The following is a 27,737-nucleotide window of genomic DNA, read 5'->3' on the forward strand; positions in this document are numbered from 1 at the left end:
AGAACTGTTATTAACTGTAGTCATGTTTTGGACAACCTTTTGCAGAACTTTCAGATTCAGACCACTACCCTCTCATGGTAGGTTGGAGAGAATTTGCAGCAAGTCTAAATGCACTACTTAAAAAAAATAAATAAAAAAATAAAAAAATCCAAGACTTCCCACATAAGTCAAAAACAGCCACCAGCCCCTGTACTTTGCTGACAGCACTTGTTTTTGAAGCTCAGCTATATATGACAGGTTTCTCTGACTTTCACAGCTTTAGTGTTGCATTCATAATGGATACACATTTGTTAAGGTCAGCGGCTTCAAACTCCAGGAAACCTACCGCACAGCACATTCAGTACAAGACCAACAAGCCAATCAAGCTGACGGCTAAATGAAGGGAATCATTCTTGAACTTTTGAATGTGTAAACAAGCGGAGTCCTCTGTCAGGCAAATCATAATCACAGATACCAGATAATAAAAGGGTTTAGATCACTGCAAATGTCAGAGGAATGGGGGATAGGGAAAAGGTAGAAAGATAATTAAATGGAGAAGTATATTGTGTTCAGTTCAGCTGAGAGCTTTTACTTATACAAAGGAAATCAGGAAGTATGCTTCTGTTCCGATGAAACAACGTTCACTAGAAACTATTCAAACTCTTGGCAGGGATCCTCTTTATAGGGATGTACTCAAATATAGCAAAACACTGATATATTTTATGAATCCTGAATTTTATTAATTTGTTCCATACCTTAGATCTTTCGCAGAAGCATCACAAACAGCCCTAGCAATGCAGCTTACATGGTGCATTGGTTCCTGTGGTTGGATTTAACTGCTGTAGATAAAATGGAATTAAGAGAACATGGAATCACACATGAAGTACACCACTCCAGTCAGACTTAAGAATCAAACAAACTGTAACAAAGAAAGATACTGACAGAGATACATCATACATCATATTAATTCTTGGACAGGTTGAATGCAAAGCAACTGGATTTCTGTTTCAGGTTTGAAATGTCACTCTCATCCAAAAAGTTTCTTCATCTAACTGTTGGTAAATACAGACACTTAAACTCTTCTGAGGTTGTTAAAACATCCTCGATGACCCCAACAACCCATAATTGTGTTCTTCAGCCAACTGTAAACATGGGAGGTTAATGAGTGACAATGTGTTAACAGCCTCGGAAGAGTTAAATGACTGTAAGAATCATCTTGGATGAGAGGTGAAACAGAAGACCGTTCAAAGATTTATCAGGTATCTGCACTCAAATACTGATGTCAGAATCTGTTTTTTTAGCCTGATTAAATCTAATTCAGCCATAACGGTAAGTCTTGTTAGCCTCGGAAATTCCACTTTTACTCTGTCAACTAACATAGAGGATTGTGAATGTGTATGCACTGTGTGTGTGTGTGTGTGTGTGTGTGTGTGTGTGTGTGTGTGTGTGTGTGTGTGTGTGTGTGTCTGTGTGTGTCTGTGTGTGTCTATGTGTGTGTGTGTCTGTGTGTCTGTGAGTTTTTGGTTAGTGTGTATGCTTTTTTGGGGACACAACGGGGCCATCGCCTGTGACTGTGTCAGTTTAATTATTGCTGTCACCTCATGTTGAGCCTGAGTCGTGGTAGGATGACTTCAGGAAAAAAGTCATTTTCTCTTTATTAACTGCATCTTACACCTTGGCAGCTACACCTATTGATAAAAAAAAGACATTTCAATATACACAAACACAGGCAGCTCATACATTTGTCTACAATCATAGCAACACAACAAAGACAAACAAACCACCTGGAGTGTTCAGGCTGGTGATCCTGCAGAATTTAAATACCCATGCATTGTTCTTGTGTCTCTAATTTGAAGAAGAAAAAAAAACAAGACAAGATTTTAAGACCATGCAAGTAATTTTTCACACTTTTCACTGAGGTAAAAAAAACAAACACTGCAACAAAAAAAAGAACAAGATTTTCTGAAGGTGGGAATCAAGTGCTTAACAGTTCAATAATGTGCAGTCAAGGGTAAATGCTTGTTACATCCCCCGGGGCGGTGATGTTTTGTAATTGTCAATGTTTGTGTGTTCGTCTGTCCGTCTGTCAGTCCACCAAATATCTTCACAACATTTGCAGATAGAAAGATGGAACAAAAAGCACATTACTCGGGCAGCAAAGGGGATGAAAAAGAGACGATGACCTTGACTTTTAGAAAAGTCAAATTTCAACTTTTGTACATTTTTTTGCACTTATCTTAGGGACTGGATAAGATAGAAAGATAAAACAAATGGCATTATATTCAGGGAGGCAAGGGGATGAAAATTAGATCACAACATTTGACCTTGAAAATTGAGGTCAAAGTCAAATTTTGACTTTTATACCTTTTCAGGTACACATCACTGAGACCTGATGAGATATAATCGCGAAACAAAAAGCAACATTTTCAGGAAGCCAGAGGCATAAAATGTCCAACAAGGCAGTCTCTGACTGCCTTGTTGGACATGTCTACATTAGGCTGTATTAAAAGCAGAAATTTAAGTACAATTTCTATACATTCATACATACTACACATGCATACAATAGAGTTTCATTTCAGTGCCAGCCTGCTCACATACTCTCATATTATCTTCACATATACCTGCTGAGAAAACATTTACACTCGCACACTCCAAGGCGCAGCATCAGCCACTCATAAATGCTGAAATGTCTGTTACTATCGACGTCGACTTCACAGGCACCGTCTGACATTTCGCTGGGAGCATCAGGCCAAGCGTTGAGACATTCAGAGAATATTGTTTTCCCATTCCTCTCTCATCCTCACTTTATACCACTTATCTTATCTTGGTTTGCACCTACACAATGCTTTATTGCGGATTTCTAGCAGATTCACCTGATGGGTTTTTGTGCCTTTAAAAGGGAAAATACAGCACAAAGGCATCCACTGTGTCCAGGAAGAAAACACAACAACCATACATCTGATATCAGTGACTAAAGGGAGCCAACCAAGCAAAGAATATACAGTGGCCAGGTGTGTTGCTATGGTGCAGGCTTCAGATTTCCATGTGTGCTTCCAAATTCAGCCTGTCTGCATACACAACAGCAACAGTATGACACACACAGACACAAACACACACACTCACACATGCACAACCTTGCACATGGCGCAGCTGAAATAAGCTTGCTGATTGCAGTAGTTTTATGAGTTAGGCTATTTGAATGGAAATGTGGAATGGAAGTACATTACCGAAACTCATAGACAACCAGGACCAGCTGTGAATGAGAGAACCGACTTAGTATGAGAACATACCAAGCGTATCACATTTGTGAATTGAAAGAATTGATTGTAGGCGTGTGAGAGATAGGCTATGCTTGAGAGTTGAGGTGTTAATCAGGGACCGGAGTCCTTCCATCAGATCCTTCTCCTCTAGCCTGTTTGAAATGCTGCCAGACATTATTACTTTCACAATCCATGATTGAGTTGGCATCAGACAGCACACAGACATATATACACATATTGCTACATGTATCATTTGTCCTCTCTTCTGCTGCTTATCCACAACCACTATGCCCAGTTGGATATTAGCTTTGTTGTTCCATCCACTCTTGGTGGAGGAATTCTCTCAGTCGTTCAGTATGTAGAGTTCTTGATGTGTCTGGATGTTCCTTGCTTTACTTGAAATGCAGTAATCGTGCCCTCCATTCTCTTGTTGCTTTTACGATCTTGGGTGCAGGACTTTGGGTGGAAACCTGTGTGAGCTGTGATAAATCTTTACATCAGTGGCATCTTTTTCCTCTTGATTCCAACTTTTTTTTCCTAGCTAGAACTTTATATAATTTGGGTATAGGCAACTTGTATTTCACAATGATGTCCATGAATCAGGCTAAATTGATTTCAGCATATGACGGTTTGAATGAGGAGGAAACTGAATATAACAGAACATAAAACACATGCACAGGCTCATGGATACCTGCATCCCTCAACAGGCATCCCAAGGGCGGCAGTAGCTCAGTCTAATAGGTCTTGGCTTGGGGACTAGAGGGGTGGTCAGATCAAGACCAGCCTGAATCAAAAGTATTGTATTTGGAGAGAGGCCAGTTCACCTCTTGTGCACTGCCGAGGTACCCTTGAGCAAGGCACCAACCCCCACAAGTTGCTTGTTGGGCCCTTTGTACTGCCTGCCTTTCTACCTTCCTCTCATGCCTCGAGGCATGAGAGGAAGGAAGTGTGTGTGTGTGTGTGTGTGTGTGTGTGTGTGTGTGTGTGTGTGTGTGTGTGTGTGTGTGTGTGTGTGTGTGTGTGTGTGTGTGTTGCTCACACACATATATGTGTGTGATATATAAGAGGGGAAAAATAATTTCCCCGTGGGGATCAGTATACAGCAGTATAAAAAATGATAGCAGTAAGAGAGTGATGACCGTGTGTCTATGTTCTGTATGCATTTGTATTTTTGTATGAGACGCATGTTGATCCATTTAGGAAAATAGCCTGTTTCAACAACATAGACGAATGTCCCTCTGGTATCTATGTCAGTATGTCTGCGGTGAAGAGCTGGAGTGTTGCTCTAGCATTGAAGGATGTACACATAAAGTCAGGCGTAAAGCATGAATGTTTCCACTGTTTTTCGACCAATGTATATACTTACTTTAATATTAAAACTAGTGCATTTATTCTTTCATCTTCTTCCTCTCCCTGTCCTTCTCCAGAAACTGGTAGAGGCGGCAGAAGAAGCTCATCTACAACACGAGGATGATCCAAACTTACAGGTATGGATAAACAAGGATAAAGGCATAACAGTGTATTCTGAGCAGACAAAAATTATTGCAGTCAACGCAGTTAATCCCTGTGTTTGTAAGCTTAATAATTAAATCCCTCTAAAAATAATTTGTCCTTCAGAAGCCAGTGCTTTAGAGATTCGTGAGAGAATGCGCCCAGTGAATGACAAAGACCTCTGTAAACACAACAGTGGAGAGACACTGAGAAAAGGCAATCCCGTTCAGTAGTTTGATTCACTTGACACATCTTAACAGTCTTTTGTCTTCTAAATCTCATTACAATTATATTGTCAGCATATGTCTTAGGCTTCTACCATCGGAATTCACTCACAGACTCAGAGGAGCAGATGTGCCCACAAATATGTGCACAAAATGTGTTATAAAAATAAAAGTTTTTTTTCTCTGTAATGTAATGATTGTTGGGCACAATTAATCCCAAGGTAATAAAAAGCAACAATTTCCCTTTAACATCTGTTTGCAACTGCATACTGTGCATTAATTGATCTATTGTATTTATTGATATTGCAATCCGTGAACTATTGACATCACATTGAGACAGTTGTTGGCATTGTTGTGTGATGTCATTCACATATGTGTGATAGGTATGTATATATCCGGGTGGATCAGGAATATCAGCAGATCATGAGGAATTTTCAACGTCATCCATTACTTTTAATTCAGAATCTAGAATGAGCTTTCCGAATCTAATGAACTTGACAGAGAACTGGATTTTAAATGGTACAAAGAGCATCAGAGGTAGTTTTTTTTTTTTTCGCTTTTATGAGAACGTTGATACACATGGGCAGAAAATGTGTTTGATCATCACAGTACAAAAAAAAAAATTGGCTTCCGACAAGTTTCTTTTTTTTCATAAATACTGAAAATGCTGATGTATCGTCTATTTATTTATCAAAAGACATACACCCTATATGATCTTAATGTTTTATTTCTGCCATCTCTCAGTTATGACTACACTGTACTAATACCTAACAATTAAAATGCATGTAGAAAACATCATTTATTTTGTTACAGGTAAAAGCAATTTATCTTTCATATTTTTATTCCGCAATTTACTTTTTTGAGCCTGAAAACTAATTCTGCATTATTTATATTTTTATATCATTTCCACATTTTATTCAAATTTGAAATTATTCCCTCGGAGTCCCATCCTCAGTTCTGCAGACTTGGGCAAATGCATTCAGCTAATCATATCTGCATGCACACCCCCAAACCCAGCCTCTGCTCTCATGGTTCTGCCTCAAATCCATTTGAGCAGCTTTAATTTTTAGAGTGCAGCTTTCCATTGTGCGTGTGTGTGTGTGTGTGTGTGTGTGTGTGTGTGTGTGTGTGTCTTTGAGAGAGAGAGAGAGAGAGAGAGAGAGGTTGAAGAAATGCACTTGTGATGTTTCTGAGTTTGCTGCAGATCTCAGGACAGAGTTTATTAAAGTAGGAGGAGCGACAGCAGAAACTTGGGTTTAAAGGAGGAAATATGATGCTAAGCTGACTGGGTAGAATTTTTTGCTAAACTACTTATGAAGTCTGTAGAGTGTATGTTATGTGTGCCTGTGGCAGCAACTGTGTGTTTACTCTGTCAGCTCTTAAAGGCATTGCAGTGAATGCCCACAGGGTCCTGCTGTCACGCGCCATTAAAAAGGATCAATCACTAAATTCAACCACTGACTGCTGTCCAGCTCTGCCCCCCCATCGCACCCGTTCCCTTTCCTTTTCTGTCACACTTTGATTCTCCACATTCCCTCTACGAATGTTCGAAGGGATGTTCTCAGTTACACGTCAACAGAGATTCAAAGTGGAGCACATTTTACTCTACTGTTTTGTGTCCTTTTGGATTTGCATCCAGTTTAATATTCAAGATAGATAACTAGAGCTGTTTATCAGCAAATAAATAATTCTCGATAGATAGGGATTTGAATACTTAATTTTTTATGTAATGATGGTTGCATAAACCAAGATGGCAGCTAACTTCCTAAAATTTAGTAGCCTTGAAACATTTCTGATCCTATCCTGGTCACTCCTAGAGAGAACCTCAACATCTTCATTTCCACCACCTCCAGCTGGGCTTCCTGTCTTCTGTTCAGTGGCACTGTCTCCAATCCATCCATCATAGCTGGTGTCACCACTGTCGCATTAACTTTGCCCTGCATTCTATACGAGACTCTTCTGTCCCATAAGACACCTGACACTTTCCTCCACCTGTTCAAGCCTTCTTGGATCTGTTTCTTCAACTTCTTACCACACTCACCATTGCTCTGGTGAGTGTGGTAATTGCTCTAATTCCAAGTTTTTAAAGTCCTCCACCATCTCTATTTCTTCTCCCTGTAGCCTCACTCTTCCTTCTCCACCACTCTCATTTATGCACAAAACTGTATCTTATAAATAATAACAGTGTTATGTTTTGAAAAATAGGATTTCTTTTAAATTGGAAAAAAGTCTGTTTTTTTTTTGCTATCTGAAAATCCTATTTACTCCACCTGCAGAAGCACCCACATCTGATTGCAGCAGTTCACTCTGTGCTTGAACACCTTTCTGGAAAATCTATCAATCACCAGTTGAATCAACAAGTACACCAGGAGATCAGCCAGTAGAGAAAATTGTGGCATTTCATTGCAGAATTACCCTGCGTGTGTCTGTGAATCTGTGAATGTAGGTTGTATCTACTCATTTTCTGCTGACATCAAAGACATTTGCAAGAGACCAGGCTTTAGCGATACTGAAACACACCTTCACATGTCAGAAAAACGATAACAAAACAGTTGGTTTGCAGCTGCAGAGTAATTGCAGTATGTGCTAAATGTGTGCATACATACTGAAAACACACAAACACACACACAAACACACACACACACACACACACACACACACACACACACACACACACACACAAACACATCATGATGATGCTTGCCTGTCACGGTGAGTGTCACATGTTGCTCGGGGGGCAGTAATATTGTGTGGGCTAACAGCGGTGCTTCATGCCAGTAATTCCTTGGAGCCGATGAGATGAGTCCATCTAAGTAAGTGTTGCTTTTACCAGCATTAATGACACAGCCACAGAACAGATACTGATAGATGAAGATCCTATATTCTAATGTAATGTTTTACCATGCTAGGACGGAGTGAGATACCATTATCCAAATATGTTCTCTCATCTCAAGAGGACATATTTTCACCAGTAATGTGAAGCATTTCAAATGTATAGAAATGAAATAAACACAATAAAGTTAAGGAAAGTAAATGGACCTGTGTGTTTCCATGAGCCACACTCATTTCAGCCCAACTATGTAACATATTACTGTCAGTCAGTACTTGTATATTTCTACACTACAGGAAAAAATGTACTTCTTGCCAAAGTAAAAAAAAAATTGTCATAAACTTTGTCATTAATCGTTTAACAATAATTAATGTGATGATTGTCTTCGCTGCAAGATATTAAACTTATTTTAAATATAGTGATTTACTCATCTGTTATCCATGCCATCATGTCAACAATACAATCTCTGGAACACATAAAATAATAACTGCCCCCATCCCCTCCTTCTCTTGCCACCCAAAAGGCGTAGGGGCCGGAACGTCCAACCACATGTGGGAATTTCGCTAATTTCGCATTTAGCATTCTTTCAGTATGAGAGAAAAAAATTGCTGTAATTTTTTTTTCTTCTGTTTTTGTTTACATGTTGGAATATTAAGACATGTATGCAATTTTGTGAGCCCTTTATGGAGACACCTGTATGTATTTGTGTGCGTGTGTGTTTTTGAATGGCTCTGATGGTGGCATTTATAATATTTATAATAGGGGTTTTTACTGCTGAACGTGGTAAATAGATAGTAATTATCACCAGCTGTGCTAAAAATTCCCCATGTACGCTGTAGGGTGAAACCTCCTCCATCACTATGCGGGTGTTTATTATAAAATATTTGTGAGTTGTTGTTTTTTTTTTTTCCTTGCTATTGGATACATATTTGGCTGGCAGCGGTTTGATAGGAATTTTCTTATCTATCCTTTCCAGAGCTCTTCTGCTTCCATGTGAAATTGGCACGGTAATCTGCTGCGATTTTCCTCCCTTGCTCCTTTACCCGCAGTGCTTACATTCTGAAAATAGGAAAGCAGAGAGCAGTCTCCTATGCCCTACGCAGCCAATGAAATCCTTCCTTGGAGGTTGGTAACAAGCAGTCAATTGCCAAACCTGATGTTGACTGAACATATAGAGCCAGTCTAGAGGGTACAGTATGAGAGAAGTGCTTCTTCCACCTTTACTCTCATAGACCCCTGTCGGGGGTATTACCATAGATAGCAGAGAGGTGGGCACCGTCTTGTTGATTTGACACTTTGCTTTTATTATTACCGGCAAACGCTGTTTAATCTAAGGCGTTTAATGAAGAGATGACTGTGTATGTCAGTCTGGTGAACACACACATGCACACACTCACGCATGCACATGCACACACACGCATGCACACGCACACGCACGCACAAGCACACCTCCTGTAATGGGCTTTTTAGACTCAAGTGGTAGCTTGGTTACTTTTTTGTCAGAGTGGGTGAGCTTGACGTATAAGATTCACGAATAAGAACTTTTGCACAAGTATGAGTCCCCGAGTATGAATTTTTATCAATCTTTTGTCTTGTTTGTTCATTGATTTCTCCTATGCATGCCCAAGGCTGTTTTTTAGTCACCTTTTTCACACTCCGGTAGTGGTGTCTTCCTCTTTCTCACTCGTGAAGAAGGAGAGTAGGGCGGTGGTTGATGAGAAGAGGTGAGTCAAGTGGAAAGGAGAGTCTAAAGACCAGAGGCTGGAGCAGCATGGTCAGACCCGCTCACACATTAGATTCACAGCCTCTTTTCCTGAGGCCACTGACTCACTGTTGTACTCTGCAGTGAAACTGTTTATCAAAAGCCATTGCCTGCATTTGGTTAATGCTGTAGGAGGAGGCATGTCTTTGTGCCTTACACATTTTGATTCTGGAAATCATTATTCTGACCATTATAATGAAGACTATAATTTTAAAAATTACACAAATGCTTAAGTAGAAGCAATAGGCGAGTTACACTCCAACAGTTTAACTTAATAACTCTGCCACCAAGGCAGACACTCATTTTAATAATTGCAGTGATTTGATTGTATTTAAAGTTAGAAATAACTATATCTTGTTACAAATTTAATACAAGCCTCACTTGTTAGCAATATTTTATAACATTTCTTACATTTAATTGAATTTCATTTAATTCACTCGTTTGAATTGCTTCATTACTACTGTCTGTGAGCCCATTAATTAAATTAATATTAATTTTGAATTTATTTTTATACTTTGCATGAAGACAACTGAAGAAAAAGAGGCATCACAGTGCTAGACAGAAGTACCGTAGTATGTACATACATAGTGTCTTAATAGTCATCAATTGTTTTTCTGGTCATCTGTTTGTTGTATAATCAGCCATTTTCAGCTCAAAAGATTAGTTTATATTTTCAGAAATTAAACATATACAGTATACAGTGTGCCCTTGCGCATTTGTGTATCAACACTCGCGACCTCACTTCCTCGCTGATTTTTGGTCAGCCGTCACGTGATGCCGTACACGCACTGTATTGGCTGACGGCATCCAGAAGTGCGCCATGTTTCGTGAATCTCAGACTCTGTGAGACACAAAAATTGCTTTAAACAATTTATTAGAGTATGAGAAAAGATAACACATATAGAAGGTGGTTTAATATCAGTATGGGGACGGTTCAATAATGTTTAAATTAGCGTAAATAATAAGATAAATAGTTTGTCGCTATATTGCAAATTTTGTTATTCACGTGTGGTTCCTTGAACACATCATCCGTGAGTAACGATGGCACACTGTAGATCCAAGTGTTGCGTGGCTCAATATTTTCAATATTTCAATTTATTTTGATATAGTCAATATACATATTTAAAGTCTAAAAAATATATGTTTTAGCTTTAAAAATTAAAGGTTAGTCTCTTATGAACTCTATTGTTGTCAACATGGTTATTTACTACTTCTCTAAATATCCAATCTTATTGCACTTTTGTTGAACTTTTTGATTTTTTAAAATAAAATACTGATTGCGTCATGGAAAGCATTTTGTAACTTTAGATTATTATAGGCTACATTGATGAATTTGACATTTGAGAAATATTTACTGTGCAAATTGTTGTATGTCTTATTAGTTGGTAGAGGTCATGAGTCAAATTGACTGTAAGAGTTTTGTCTTTTATTCTATACCTTAATTCAGTAACAGAAAGGGTTATTATGACAATATTTCACACATAATTAGAATTGTACAGAGTTTACTGCTTGCCCGTCAGTAATAATGCAGCTTAGAAGACGCAAACATATGGAATCAATAATATATACAACCAACTTATCCTCTCCTCTGTCTGCGCCACACTAAGTGAGTGGGTTCTGAACATTTGCAATCTCTCAGCATAATGCACTGCAGCATTAAAGATCAGGTTGTTAACACTATGATCAGGGACTGCATTAGTGGCACTGGGAACTCCTTCACTCTAATGCTTGGATTCCATAATTGACTTACTCAACACATACACCCACACTCAGACTCATCCACAAACATTCCCACAGACAGCGTGCACGCGTGCGCGTGCAACACACACACACACACACACTAACACACACACACACACACATACGCGCGCGCACACACACGCACACACACGCACACACACGCACACACACACAGTTGATGCAGATGCACTCAAATTCATATACTCGACAGTTTGCCCCTGACTCCATTCACACTCCCACACTCCCTCCCACACTTTTGGAACTTAAAAAGCCGATCGGTGCGATTTTAATCAAAATTAAAACCCACATGCTGTGAATTTAAAAAAGACTTTGTAAACTCAAAAACTCTCATCTTTTTAAAAACTTTATATTCTCCATAATTTCAACTACAAATACTTCTGGTAATGTTTTCTGCTACCATCCCTTTTCTCTCACTGCCTTTAAAGACATTTACTAAAAAGTATAGAGCAGTAAGATCTTTAAAATTTTAGTCGCTTTTCTCTGAGTCAAATTACTGGAAGATGGTTTTTGGGTCCTGAAGTGATTACTGCCAAAGTAGATCTCTGTGTGGATTAAAGTCAACTGGACTTTAAGGTAACTTTCTTCAACCATTACCTGGGCATCAGAGAATCTTCACAGACACTGCCATCATAAAACTTACTGCACTGTGTGTCCATGTGTGAATTCAATCAACTAACATGTATGTTGACTTTTTTTTTTTTTTTACATGTTGAGGAACAAATATCTTTCAAACAATTAAGTGCTGAAGTTACTGGTATCTTTATTAGGAGACCAACATTTATCTAATTTCCTCATTCCAGTAGTCTCACAGAAAGGGACGAAAGATTAGACACAAAGGCAGCAAGATGGGAGGTAGAAACAGTCAAAAGGGTCAACCCCATGAGAACTATGAGCATAATAGTGAACAAATGGAAAAAGGAGGCAGACTAAGGTGGAAAAGGAAAGAGAGGATTCAGGTCACAAGGGAGAGACAAAGTAAGCGAATACAAATGACAGAACAGGTACTCCTGAGAATGTGGCAGAAAGAGAACAGCAGGAGGGTTCAATGAGGCCTGCAGGTGCATTGAATCCAGACACTATGCGTGAGTATGTGTGTTTGGTTGTCTATTTTTCATTTTTTTTAAAAGCATCCTAATAATACAGTTTTTTGAGACCATCTTTATTGACAGTCAGTGTTTTTTCTACAATGGCAGCATTTAGCTGATTAGCCTTTTAATTTATTTTTCATTAAAAATGAGTTAATATATTTCTGGTCAAACTTTCCACTGAAGTAAAACTGACCTGGAAAGGCTGTAAAGAAGATAATTGGTTTTAATTAAGGCTTTCTCCAGACACCATACCCATCTTTGGCAGGAGATAAAGATACAGTTGCCAGAAGGATAGAGGTCAGATGCAGAAAAAGAATCAGATTGGGAAAGCTTCCAATATTTCTTTGAGAAACTGTGCCAGTTATCTACTGTCTGAAGGTCATCAGTCCTGCGACCTCACAAGATTTTATGTCATGAGACACCCGCTGCAGACGCAACTGTGCTTTTGATTACAGCTCAAATGCTGACAAGCTCTAGCAATCATCAAGGTCCATCCATGTATTAAAAATCAGTTCCTACACATAGAGACAAACACAACACAACATATACAGCATAAATAAAAAAGGATATAATGAATGTAGGTCACTTTTTTTTCTTTTTCTGTATATTTTAGGCCAAAAATAATGTTTGAAAAACTGTAGTCTTGCTCCACAATACTAGGGACACATGGTAATTATCATCACTGTGAGAATACACCTTTCACATGTATTTAGCATTTTTTAGTATAATCATATTGATTAGGTTTATTTATACTTAACCAATAATCTTAATCTTTGCTTCATTTTTGATCAATCAACTAATCATCAATCAAAATTTATATTTACAGCCCAACTTCATGAATGAAAGTTTGCCTGTGAGAGCTTTACAGTCTGTAAGTAACATAGGTACCGTTTGACCTTTGAAACGAATGAGGAAAAACTCCATAAACACCCTATTGGCGGGGAGAGCAAAACCTCTGGGAGTACCACGGATGAGGGATCACACTCCGTAGGACGGGTCCATTAGGCAGCAGTGTGAAAGAGAAATAAGTTCTTATTGTTCTGTATTAATGCTAAGCAGTGGCTGCTTTAGCAGAGAGAAGGGCCTTCTTACATGTTGTGAGGCTATCCTTCCTCAGTAATAGTGATTCCCCTCATTCACAGTTTCCTCTCTGATCAGGTTTGCAAGTTTGTTCCTTAAAATGACACCACATGACTTTAGGTAAATAAAATGCCCTTCTCAAAAGTAGACTACAGTAATTAGAATTCTGTTCATCCTGTCCACTGAAAAAAATAGATTACGCACTGAATAGAGAAAATGGCTCATATCCAAAGAATCGTAAAGGTCAATGTCAATCACATTTTCTCAATTTCTGGGGTCAAGACCCACAAGTGAGTTGCATACTGATGATTTGTACTGACATAGCCAAATATTGACTGAAGAACCATTGTCTGCTATTGCATGTGTGTGATTATTGAATCTTACTATGAGCTTGTGCATTTTTAAAACTAATATTTTTCATAACCGTTCATACTAAAAGTACAGAGGATTTTCCTTTGGAAACACATTTTAAGTTTTTGGTACCCACACAAATGATGAGAAAGACAGGTGTATAGAAAAAAGGGGACATAATTGGCAGAAATTTGCAACACGGTGCTCACTCACCTTGAAATGGCAATGTTCCCCTTGATAAAAAGCTAATAAGCTTAATCAGGAATGATTAATTACAATGATAGGCACTGCGTTTGCTTGCCTAATTGATGACTTTATCTGTGTTCTGCACCAGGCTGAAGGGATGATGGTGCTCCTCAGGAGGTACTGGGAAAATTTTTACCTCGATGAATGAATGTTAATGGTTGCTCAGATGAAGAGAGCTGGGTAGTGTGGTTAGTGAGATATGTAGAAAAAGGAGTGTATGACTGGAGTATGACTGGTGATTAATAAACTTTAAATATCTTCTATATGTTTTTCCCTGCGCCAGTTCATCCTTTTGGACCTGCTGTATCTAAATGTCCGGAGTGTATGTCCCCTCTGAATGAACACATGTTCTAAGGATTTGTATTGGACTCTTGAGAAAAGCAATCCAGTCTCCTCAGAGGCCCTTTTTCAGCTGCTGTCTTCTTTGTCATTATAAAAGGGATCAATGTGGCCTCAAGCCATGCGTTCACCTCCTGAGCTGTTGCTGCTGCCTTTGTGACTGACATCAAGAGCAGTAAAATATATTTAAGTGAGGACATAAAGGTTGTTCTACATCAGCCATCATTTGACAGCACACTATCCCAGCTGAAAATGTGTCAAAGATAACAAAAGATCATCTTTAAATGCCAAACTCAGTAAAGTGAACTGTAATTGGGTTTAGATTTCAAAACTTCTCTGAAATTGATTTGAAATGAGAAAAAAGTATTAACAAATAAGAGGGAAGGACACAATCTTACAAGTAGGCCATGATAATAAAAATGACTGCACTGCACCTGTGCTTCTGCAGTGAAGCACGCACAATATGATTCACGAGTCTTTTTATTTAACACTGAACTGCAGATGCTGAATTTATAAAGGTGGGTGACCCCTTAAAAAGCATGTGATACTGTACGTCTTGACCTGAAGTTTCCAGTTAGTACTAAGTCTTACTGTTTTTATACGTTGTCCATTTATGTGTAAACATACAAAGATATAATAAATTGTATGTATGTTATTATTTTCATTATGCTGAATCTTAGTTTTTCCCACTTGAGTAACTTTGTCCGTTTTGATGTGACGGGTTCTTTATGGACACCAGTATTTTCAGGTTGTGCTCCTGTGAGATATCACAGACTTCACTGCCTTTTGGATGCCAGCAACCACATGCTCTATATTTATACAGCTCTATGATTTATTAATAGTCTCCCCAGTATGCGCAATGCTAAAAATAAGGTGGTGGCAGAGCAATGCATGCAGCGTCTGATGAGGAGGGGAGTCTTGGTGCTGAGGAGAAATTTGTTGAGGAAGCACTTTTCCAATGTAATAACATGAATGTCTGAGAAGATCCAAGGCTTCAGTTTATCTCAGTGGGAAAACTATTGTCTGACTCTAAGTGTTTTCACAGATTCACTGCATACGGGATCACATCACTGTCTCTCCTTTTATCTCCTCTGATCTCCAGTATGAATACTTCAATGCAGTGTTGATCAATGAGGTGGATGAAGTGGGAAACAGTGTGGAGCTGGGAGGGGAATTCATCCTGCAGCCCAACGACCACTTTAACAACCTTTCAGTCAATCTCAGTCTGAGCGTGGTACAGGTGCCCACCAACATGTACAACAAAGGTATGTTTACTGACACTCATTTTTCATAAAACAATGTGTGTAAAGATATTAATGCCGTCCCTATAAAAACAAATGTATCGCAATACCTTTAAAATTGATTTCTTTGAATAATTCAATAATTCGAATATTTGAAGCCCCAATCTGACAATGAAGATCAATGAGTCCATCAGCTAGTATGTGTGCTGATGAACAATAATTTACATTTGTGTCAGGAGAAGGATTTGAGTTCATTATAATTGTAAATCTTTTTATCATCCCCACCACACACTGTCTTAATTAAGAGTTAAATAATCAGATATTTGACAAATTAACCATCCATTCAAGTCCAACCAATGAAGTCACAGCCTTGTACAAAGCTCAGTGGACAGAGGAAATGTCACATCAGCTTAACCTAGCTACCAAAGGAAAAGAAATTATGAAGAGTTAGAGAGAGGATAAAGTAAATGAGAGAGAAAGTAGGTTAAGTCAGAGTGATGGGAAGTCAGCACAATGTATTAATTACAGCTAGGTACAGAGAAAAGAAACACAAATTAGAATGGCAGAGAGAGAGATAGTGATCTTAAGGAGTTTTAATGTGCAGGTTTTGTTCGCGAGCAGTCATAAAGTAAAAGTGTTCGCTAGGACTGCAGTGAGGTCATCAGTACCCAGCGTGAGAAAAATAAAACTAACTAAACGGTGAATGAAAAGTTTAAAGCTATTTTTAAAACCACACTATATTGCAATCAATTTAGAAACATCTGTGCATCAGTTAATACTTTTATGTTCAGTTCAAAATGTGGTACAAAGTAAGATCAGACACCTGGGGCCAGGTGGAAGGGAAAATAAAGAGGGAAAACTACAAGGGAAAACTACAAGGGGAACCAACGGGAAAACAAAAAAAAAGAAAGCATGAAAATGACAAATGAATTCTGTTATAAAATAAAACAGGAATTAGCAACAACAATTTAGAGCCATGACCAAGACCGCATTGTCACTATTGTGAACACTAAATCGTGCTGTTTTTGTTGTGTTGTCTGAAGCGCTGACCTGATTGGAATATTTTCAGTAATTTACTTTCAGCCAAAAGGCTAGCATTAGCACCGTGTAAAATGACACACAAGAGGTGGGATGACGTATACGAATCTTAAAGGCAAGAATTAGCAATTCCGTAAAGCCATTCGGATACCAAAAAAGGAATGTGCAGTCCGTGTTAAGTATGTCTGATGTACCTGTGTTGTTGCTTGGGAGAGTCGAACGAGGTGCGCTATTGTTTTCTAAAAGAATTACCTTCATGCTTTACTTTTCACATGCATAGCAGCCAAATTGTTGCTACCTGATCCACATATTACCCTGCTGAAGAGCCACAAGCCTGTGCTCTTTAAATGGTTTGGTGGCAGCAGTGATGGATTAGAAGTTAAGTCCATGATTGCGAAGAGCTGCGTGCCACTGGAGATGAATTGCAGGAAGAATGCACTCTTTCAAACATTGATCTTCTAAACTCGCATTGTAACCAAAACAAAACTCAGTCCTTCATATCTCAGTCGGCTGCATGACAGGAACATGTCCAGTGGATCCACTGAAGCAATGAGTACACAATGTATGCTCTAATGTCCACACGCTCACCTTTACGTTCTTTAACATGTGATATGTACTAATGCTCACAATTTTAATTCCCCTCTCCCTACGATTTCTTCTCATGCTTCCTATTAATAACTTTTCTCAAAAGTTATTGACAAAAGTGAAATTGATTTCAGCCTGTATTGTTCTGGTTGATGCATTTGTCAACTTACATAACACATTTCTCAAAATTTTATTGTCAGAGTGAGTATTATTATTACTATAATATTGATGTCTTAAGTGCACATTCTAATGTGAATACATGGGAATCGCAGGAGTTGATCGGACTGAACTGAGGAGTGCATTAGATGAGATGACTTTAAATGACAGCTTAGGGGGAGAATAGAGCTTAGATTGTAATAGACACTCAAACTGCCCCAGAAGTGACTGTATTGTTGTGTAAATGGAGCCTGGATCAGATCCAGTCTCCTCTCCACTTGAGTCTGTCGAGGAGGTTGGGTGTTTACTATCAAGAGCTTTTCTGTGCTAGCTTCCAGACGACTAATTCAATCATGGCTTATTGGCATGACTGTTGACAGCAGAACAATATTATCAGCAAAGGAGATGATGGGAAATCTGTTATCTGCTTTTCTTTCTCTCTGTCCATTAGGTGCTTGTCTGTCTGATGGTCTCCCAGTAATTTTCTGCCTGTCTGTCTGTCTGCTTTCCTGGCTTTCTTTTTTTATCCCTCTCTGAAGGCTTTTGTGTATGCGTCCTACTGTATGACTTCTTGGACTTTCAATGTGACCTTTTATTTATTTTTTGTTTTATTCTCTTGCTTGTCTTTGAATCTCTTTTTTCCCCGCACCCTTTCTTTAGACTCTGCTATTGTGAATGGAGTATACTGGTCTGAAGCCTTGAATAAAGTCTTTGTGGATAACTTTGAGAAAGATCCATCACTCATATGGCAATACTTTGGCAGTGCTAAAGGCTTTTTCAGGCAGTACCCAGGTAAGTGCTTTTATTTATGTGTGATTGTTTATTTGCTGGTAAATCACCTGCCCTTTAAAGCAAAGCTAGGGGCAATTTGAAAAACCAAAGTGACTGACAGACTGTAAGGTGTGAGAGGGTGAGGAGGGTGGGGGTGGGGAGACGATGGAAAAGGAGAGAGGGGGTTAAAGAGAGACAGGTGAGAGAGCCTGTGCCGATTAGATAGTGGAGGAGGACGGTGGGTAAAATTACCATTTTCAGGTGAAGTGGAATGAAAGGGAAGTAGCATAATTAAGGAAAGTAGCCTCTTGAATAAAGTTGGTGAATATATTTTCTATGCAACAGAAAATATTTAAAAAAAATCAGTGGTAAGGCTTCTTCTTTCTTATTCACAACTTTCAAAATATTAAGAGTCTTAATTTCTGCTTTTTTGATAGTCAAATGAAATCACACATGGTAATTTATAAAGATGTATTTTTTTGAAATTATAAAAATAAAAATGCCCATGGACCAAGGAAGTGTTTTGAAAGAGATGTTTACCGTTTTACTGCTAAGACAGGAAAAGCAATGCGCTTCACTAGAAAGCCTTAGAGGCTCAAAGAACAGATTTCACAGTCTCATTTTTTCTGTTCCTGCCAAGGTAACTGTTTGGTTTCCTTTTCTTTGGTAATTATGCAGCTCCAGACTAGTGCATTATCTTGTTTATCTTTGACCTCTAAAACTCCCACTTTATCCTCAAGGCATCAAGTGGAAGCCAGATGAACACGGCGTCATAGCGTTTGACTGCCGTAACCGTAAGTGGTACATTCAGGCCGCGACCTCACCGAAAGATGTCATCATCTTGGTGGATGTCAGCGGCAGCATGAAAGGTCTCAGGATGACCATAGCAAGACAGACTGTCTCCTCTATACTGGACACTCTTGGAGATGATGACTTTTTCAACATCATTGCTGTAAGTCTGCACAAATACATGCACAGATAAGAAGGGAGTACCAGCACTAATCCTCCAACGTTTTTTATTTAGTCATACAAACATCCACAGGTCCACATCCTCACCCTCTTCAGATCAGGAAAAATACTTGAACGAATCAGCTTTCTCTGTTGTCACGCTCACAACCAATTAGCAGACAGCTGAATGAAAATTTGAATTGCAAAAGAGACAGTTGTGATCGGATCCCGCCGTAGGCGCCTGAACCATTGTTATCGCATCTATGTCTGATGGAGTGGGTACAGTGTGTGCGCGTGACCATGTGAACACACGTGTGTGCGTCGAGAGATATTCCACATCAAAACAGTTTGCCAACCCCATTCTCCTTCTCTATAGAACAAAGTCCTTCTTATCAGTTGATATCATAATCATGCTATTTTGAAAATTATTCTTTGAAAAATAAAGTAAAGTGGGATTTTGATGATTAGAAGGATTGTGTTTTTCTCTCACAAGCTTTAGAAGATGTGCCTCAAGTTGCTGTTATTTCAACTTGAGAGTCACACTCTTGGGAAGAAATTCTTAGAAAATAATGATAATAATAATAATAATAATAATAATAATAATAATAATAATAATAATAATAATAATAATAATAATAATAATGATAATGATAATGATAATGATAATAATAATATGGAGAATTTAAATTCAGATTTTTCTGTGTGTACATTCTGTATAAATTATTTTTTGTGTTGGGGTTTATTTTTTTCAGTACAATGAGGAGCTGCATTATGTGGAGCCATGCTTAAATGGAACTCTGGTTCAAGCGGATGTCACCAACAAAGATGTAAGTCATTCTTTCTGCTTGTATGAACTTAAATTTTAATGGTACCACCGCTGTCTCACACAACTTGGGGATGACCTCGTTATTAACGTCATTTTTAACATTTTCTTCTCATCCCAAAAACCATAAGCATGGAACTGTTGTAGAAGCCTCTTTACTTTGCCCTGTGCCATTAAGGCCTTGTGTGCATTACACATTATCCCCAAAAAGAAACTGAGCCAAATGGTGTTAGTGCTCTGATTTCCAGATGGCATGAGAAGGTTTGACCCGGGAGACTGGTGTCCTTACAGGGAAACTCTGGGGGAACAGATGATTTTATACCTCAGAGTCTGCTCACATTGGGTGAATACTACTGCCGACATTAACCTTGAAAAAAAATATTTTGTGGCTCTGAAGGGAATTGTGAAAAATCAGATACATTTCCATACATGATGTAACTTGGGGAAACTTTCGTTGGGTATGAAGATTACAAGTTTGAAAATAAGTAAAATCTCAGACAGGAAGAGATGAGAAGCATCTATAAGATGCTCCTCATCTCCTCTTGAGACTAACGGCATAGGTCATAATATATAGATAGTGTTTATTGATTCTGACAGTGACGATGGGAAATTGGTAAAGAACTTCATTTAATTATGGTTTGTGTTTTCTTAAGGCAAAGTTGACGTGAATTTTACCAAACAACTTAAAATGTTTTATTGTGTTTAAAAATACTAAATGGACTGTTTGTACAAGGTATTTCAGGTAAAATATGTAAGAATCCCTGCCTTTATTGTGAAAACTTCAGAAAGAATATTACTGTCTCTGGATTTCTGTTCCTCAATGTTTAATCTGTTCAAAGTAGTGAAAAGTCCATTCATAAATTGAGTTTATCAATGGAATTACATTCAGGACCTCCATTACCTCCTGTCCAGGTCAAACACTCAAGATACAGTTGTTAACTTATAAGAACTACTTTCCATGCACTATATAATCACTGCACAATTATGCATGTGTTCAAATCTGTGTTTGCGCCTGTTGGTGTTAAAGTTAATTTATGTTTATTTCTAAGTAAACTAATGCATATGGATTAGCATTATGTGATTAATTCCAGATGGTAGTTTAATGCTGTGAGTCAGCCAGCTAAGAGGGGAAGGCATTCTGTGCCAGCAGATAAGGCTAATGTGTTTCACTTTAGCTGGAGGCAGGAAGCGACTGTCATACTGTAGGCTTAAACTTACTGATCCGTCTCTCCAAAATCAGTTATTTCATACCCAAACTTCAACTAGGTCATGAATACCTGCTTCAAGACACCATGGGACATTCATTCATCTGGAAATGTAATAGTTATTTATCTAATCAGGAAAAGAATTTGGAAATCTATACTGCTTTGTTATTGGTCACGTATGGTATAGATCCAGGTATTTGAAGAAAAGCCTTTGTGCTGTTCAACATTACTGACTCAACAGTTGTTGGGCAGCCTTTAGAAAGATTCATCCTATAAACATATTTTGAGGCACTGTCTGTGCTGTTACCTTGGAACATCAGGTGTTTTGTGTATTCTGACTCCTCAGGTGACCAAACCATGATTGATTAAGTCCGGTTTGAGCACCATTCCATTGACATGCCCTCTTGATTAAGTGCCCCCTAGTGGCTCTCTCTGCAGCCTTGATGATGCTTTTGTTGACCTTCTTTGCGCCTGTGTTATTCCACATGTTTCTGGTACAGGTAGTCCTCAATCTATGAACACAATTTAGGTTGATTGGTCATGTCCTAATTGCCTGTAGGTGGGAGTGTGTGTGTGACTGGTTTAGCTTTTGTGTGGCTCCAATGTTAATGTCCCCCTGCCTTTCACCCATTGTTCATTGGGAAATGCTCCTGCAACATCCATGACCAGCAAGAAATGGAATTTAAAAAATGAAGGAAATCGATGGCTGGATGAATGTATAATTCCCATTTGAGGTCTTTTAAATGCCATTTCTACTCTAAATTAGAAAGCACTAATACTTACCAGAAACAACTACAGGACATAAGAACAAGACGTAAATGAAATAAAGTACTGTAGTAACATAATGTAACTTACTTTTAGAGTGTAGTCCTTGGTTGTGCTTCTCTCAAACTCTAAGCAAGGTGATGGACTTAGGCTGATGGTGGCCGCTGTTGATATTAAAGGCTGTGGCTCTCTGCCACTCCCTGAAGCATCATATAGCCAATGATGCTGTCCAATTCCCAGGAATGGGCAGCTGTTAAGGAAGAGTTACAGGGATCCTCTTCCAGAACACATAAAGTGAAAGAGCCTCTTTTTTTTTGTTGCCCCGGACACTTACCTTGTATGCGTTTGTTGGAAAATGTCCTAAACAGCTTGGAACAAGGATAAAAAAAAAAAACAACAGCATTCCATATGTTGAATTAGCTGATCTTTTTCATCTGATCCATGTAAATCCAGCATCTCCACCGACCTGACTACAAGTTTGTGACAGTAAATCATTGGCTGTGTAATATATTTCAGGTTTGTAGACTCTTTTTTAAATTTACATGCTTCCAAATCTAATAATAGGGCTTGATACACATTATTATTATTTTATCTTTTACAAAAGCTGTTTATTTAATATTGACACAAGTTATTCCTATTCATTTAACCTCACAGTTACTCTCCTCTTAATGTGTTTATCATAATTGTGCTTATACAAGCTCCGAGTTAGAGTGAAAGATGTCTTGTTTATTATTTTGTACCAGTGGTCAGGCATCATTAAGACAACTGCTGTGATGTTGAGTATAAAATTAGCCTGCAGTATTTGAATTTTAGAGCCTTGTGGTACAGCACAAATGGTTGAGCACATTCAACAGTCTTTGTGAACACACCATCTCTAGATATGCCACTTACGTTCACTGCTGAAAGAGCGATTGAATATAGCAAGCTCTGTCAAGTCAGTTTACTTCAGCCTTAACTGAAATATATGCACAAACGCACACAAAAAACACACACATAGCAGAAAAACATTTTTATGCTCCAGGATACAGTAAGTAGTTGGAACTAATTTACCTTTTTATCCACATCAACACAAAGATTTTGTCTTTATGCAAAATGGGGTTGTTGTGAGGGATGCTATTGTGGTTTTTAGTGCACATATTTTGTGTTGCGTTGCTCATGATGTGTGTATTTGTGTGTGTGTATCTGTACACGCACATTTCCCCCCAAGTGAGAAAACTTTCAGATGGCCTTTCTACCTCACTAGCCTCTACTGTCTGAAATATTTTTCTCCCATCAGTAAGTAGCTAAGAACTGGAGGATGTTACAGTAATGGGAAATTGTTGCGAAGAGAATGACTTGGAAGAGGATGATGTCGGTAGGAGCTTAGGTTTGCAATACTTCAACACACGAAAAAGTGAAAGTCAAAATAATAGCTTACCTGTATATGCGAGCCCACTGTTTCAACAGGTTTTGACAGAAATGTCTGAAATATCCAAACTGTGTCTCAGTAGCTAAAAAAGGATGGGTAATGGACTGTGTCCATCTGCATGTGTGTGATTTTCTTCCAGGCTGTTACAAATAATGAGACATGGATAAGACTTGCATGGTTTCTGACAGAATTAAACTCACCATTAACTGCCACAATAAAAATGCACTCTTTAAAAAATAAAAATGTACTCATAAGTGTGTTTCTGTGAACAGACACACACCGGTTAAGACCCCGTTAGACCCTTGTGGAGTGTTATATTTGTTATTTCTTAACCATGAATTAAATCTGTATGTTTCTATCTTTTCACCATAACCAATCCCCTTTTTAAGTTTCTTCTGATGTCTTTTACTTCCCAGCATTTCCGGGAGCATCTCGACAAGCTATTCGCTCAAGGCATAGGCATGTTAGACATCGCTCTGACCGAGGCTTTCAATCTTCTCAGTGAGGTAAGTAATATCACCGCAGCGCACTCACATATTCACAAATGTGCACATGAAAGCAACAGTTTAGCTCATAAAATTGATTAATGCAGCACGGTTAATATTCAAGTCAACAGAATATTATGAGAAAAAAAGGAAATATCACAGTGGATGAGTCAATCTGACATTTCCTCACTGGGAAGAATCACATATGGTCGAACAAATATGTCTTAACTCCCCTTTCTGTCTCTTTTCCTCCAGTTCAATGGGACTGGGAGGGGTAGCGAGTGCAGCCAGGCCATCATGTTGGTGACAGATGGAGCGGTGGACACATATGATGCCATCTTTGCCAAATACAACTGGCCAGAGAGGAAGGTAATATATGAAACATACAAACAGACACAGGTCATTATTGTGCAATTCTAGTTACAAGACTGATGTAATTTGAGGTCAAATGAACTTGTTTCCAATTTGCTTCATTCACAAGTTCAAGAACCTGCGACCTGATATGCTAATGGAGGATGAGCAATAGTAGTGGATTAATGCCCCCCTAGGATATGAGTGACTTCTTAAACTCCTTGCAAAATGCCCTGTTCAATCATAATGCAGGGAGGTAGATTTATTAGACACAATTTTGATAGGTTACCGAGGGATCTTTTACAGTCTTTGTCAAATCATCAATCAACAGGACAGGGAGGGATGATATTTTTATAAAGATGAAAAATTGATTACAATTTATGCACACCAGACATCAGTTTTAAAAAAAAAAACACTCAGGAGGACACAAAATATAAGGAAATCAGGATCACTCTTGAAACAAAGTGTGTCAATGTTTTTTGAATGGATACACTGAATTTGTTTGGCGTATTCAGAGAAGGTTTTTGCCAAGTGTTAGTATTTGACTGAGTTGTTAGGGAAATTTTTTGACAAGCAGTATTGAATAGGCCCAGTATGGGGTCCTTTCAGAGGGCTTTAAAACAGATTTAAGTACGGGCCTGTCTCTGAGGATTGAACTGCCTTTCTGTTGTCCTGCAAAGTAATTGTGGAGCTCGTCTGACAGACCATGACATGCAATGAAAGTAGAGAGGACATGGAGGGAGGAAAATGGTTACTGTGATTTTATTCTCCTAAAGAAAACCCAAATTATAAGGCTAATGACAGGTTTTAGGACTATTTTTTCCACATTAATGTAGATGCCTATTTGTTACCTAAATGAAAAACTAGGTTTGTCATTTTTAGTCTGTTTGATGGTTCCTGTTTGCATCTACATCTCCTTCTCACTCGTGCCTCAAGGCTGAACAACAATGAGCAGAGAAAGAACAAGACTGTTAGATAGTGTCATTTAGAAGAAGCCCCACTGATAATAGAAGTGTTCAGTCTCTGTCACTCTCTCCAGCCTCTCTCTCTCTCCGCTGCTGCTGGTTTTTAATGGCTTCCTTCAAAACTAGCCTTACAGCGTCACTCCTGTACAGCACCACACTGAGAATATAAGCATGCTGAATGCAAATAGGTTCTGGATATCTCCATTTCGTTGACATTTATTCCAAAAAGATGGAGAGAAAAGATAATAAATAAAGCATTTACTGATGAAAGGGCTGGATTACTGGCAAAAAAAAAAAAAAAGACTAACGCTGTCACTAATGACGACTTTTATGTTAAACTAATGATTTTCAGGGAGGTACTTCTGTCATTTTCCGAAAACCTTATTTTGTAGGTAACTAATGCTTTAGAGAAATGTTCTTTTGTCTTGGTCATGGTCTACAAAGAACAAAGCACACAAGGCTGACCACATTATAGCCTTTGCAATACTCTACAGACTGTTATTGGGAAGAGAAACTTATAAATTGTACAAGATGTCTCAGATTTTTATTCCATGGTGACCAATTGAAGTTTATTACCTGGTTCTTACACTGGAAAAAAAAAAGTAAAGCAGTACTAGTTTTGTTTGGTCAACTATCCGTACTTAGTCTATCTCCACCATGTGTTGGTGCGGTATGATGTCTCAGCACCTATCTTTGTCTTCATTGTTTTTGTTGTCCCAATGGCAAAGAACTAAACATCATTCTACTGTACGTCTACTGTACGGTAAGACCAGAAGACTAGTAATATTATGTTCCCCTGGAGACAAACTGTTCCCATGTAGCCTTGGCTTCCAACCTAAATCCTACATACTAACGTCTTCAGTGATATCTGCCTCTTTCATTTGACAGTGAAAGTGGGGAATCAAGAAGGTTTTCTTATAACGTAACTTCATAAATTCATAATATTTTCATCCAAGTAGTGTCCATGTGAGCATTAACAAAAAAAGTAATGACTATATAGTGATTTAATCCTCCCAAGAACAGGCAGGCTACTCCAACATGGACTTAATCTACTTAGCCCTCTGGCCTTAGCCCCATGCCCTCTCACAGAAACTTGACATATTTCATAATATTCAAAGTGATCACTTGTTCAGCTCAATAAAAAGTGATTTGATTTGATTTAAGACAAAACATATATTAAAGCTTTGTACTGTATGTAAGAAAACATTTAGAAAGACAGATTTAGAAAGTTCATTAATGCTAATGCAGTATTTAAATATTTAAAGCTTCGTGTCCCACTACTGCGATAATTAAGTCTTAGCACTTAAACAAGAGAATATAGTAGCTCAGCAGTAGAGTAGCATGCTTCGCATTTATGCTGCCACAGGTTTTGTCCACAGCATCTGGAGTCCTACGGGGGCACATGCCAATGTTAACTGTAGGCCTGAGTAAAGTATTACATTAATTTGCCAAGAAACATTTTTGCATTAAATTTCAACTTGGGTTAATAGTGACTTAAACAAATATTTGCATTGCTTTCTTTGTAATGTTGACAAAAAGAAACTGAACACATGATTGAAACTACATTCTCTGCCTTTATTGTTCTATAAACTGACATATATAGCAAATAGTTGTTTGCCGCTTGATTAATTCTCAGTAAACCTTTGAAGACTACATGCACCAGACACGTGTACTAGTGTTATGTGTACTAGTACATAAATTTATGCACATTTTTGTTTGCACAGATTCACATGTGTCTACTTGCACCTTGTCAATTAGTATTCTTGGATTTCAATTTTTAGTCTTGCCTGTGTAAAATTTGTGCAGTCAAGTGAGGGGAGGTTTGCATGTTCTGGCTCAAGCCCTTACTAGTTTTTTTAATCTCCGCTGAATTTGACTCAGCTGTTAGCCTCCTCCATATTTCATAACTGGTCTGCTGAAGTTTGAACTCCATCTTGGCTCCTTTACTTCCCTTTGAGAGCTGCACATACAAGCTGTACATACACTAACGGAAACTCTTTGTGCTTAACAATAGAAAAAATACAAAAAACTCAACAATTTATAAAGTTTATCTACAATATAACTCAATGCAGCCAATCATGTACAATCTCATAATGACACACGTATACACATCTCTGTGGACAACATAAATACTAAACACACTCAGACACAGACACACACACTCAAGAGAGAAAGAGAGAGAGAGAGAGACAGAGACAGACAGACACCTGCTGTCAGGATGAACGGAGGCAGTGAAAAATGCAGACATAGGAGCTATGGCAGCTGTGCCCCCAGAGGCTTACATCTGGTCCAATCTGGCAACCTGCTCTTCACACACACATCCAAACACACACCTGCCAAGTATACCTGCTGCTCGATCCAACTGAGCACTGCAGGGCAAAATGGGTTTGGCAGCAGAGAGTTAAGGAGATTCTCTGAATTGAGCACCTGAAGCTTATGTTAGGCTTTTTCAACTCTAAATATTTACTTGATAGTAGGGCTGCACAGCACAATTTATCGTTTCGACACTGGTTGTGTGCAATAAACATGGGATTGCCGGTAAATCAAAGTAAATAATGATCAACTTTTTAGCTCTCTTGTTTTTT

At 38.4% G+C, this 27,737-nt stretch overlaps 1 protein-coding gene across 1 annotated transcript in view; it reads left to right on the top strand.

Annotated features, from left to right (window-relative positions):
- The window catches only part of cacna2d3a (calcium channel, voltage-dependent, alpha 2/delta subunit 3a), a 94,601-nt gene that overhangs the window by 24,296 nt on the left and 42,568 nt on the right, over positions 1-27,737 (top strand). Inside the window, exons 4-10 of the mRNA XM_068341710.1 lie at positions 4,667-4,726; positions 15,514-15,676; positions 18,092-18,223; positions 18,943-19,154; positions 19,903-19,977; positions 23,768-23,857; positions 24,092-24,205. Coding sequence (XP_068197811.1) covers positions 4,667-4,726; positions 15,514-15,676; positions 18,092-18,223; positions 18,943-19,154; positions 19,903-19,977; positions 23,768-23,857; positions 24,092-24,205 — 846 coding nt within the window. The remainder of the gene's footprint in view (positions 1-4,666; positions 4,727-15,513; positions 15,677-18,091; positions 18,224-18,942; positions 19,155-19,902; positions 19,978-23,767; positions 23,858-24,091; positions 24,206-27,737) is intronic.

This window comes from Antennarius striatus, chromosome 2 (assembly GCF_040054535.1).
Source record: "Antennarius striatus isolate MH-2024 chromosome 2, ASM4005453v1, whole genome shotgun sequence".
Lineage (NCBI taxonomy): Eukaryota > Metazoa > Chordata > Actinopteri > Lophiiformes > Antennariidae > Antennarius > Antennarius striatus.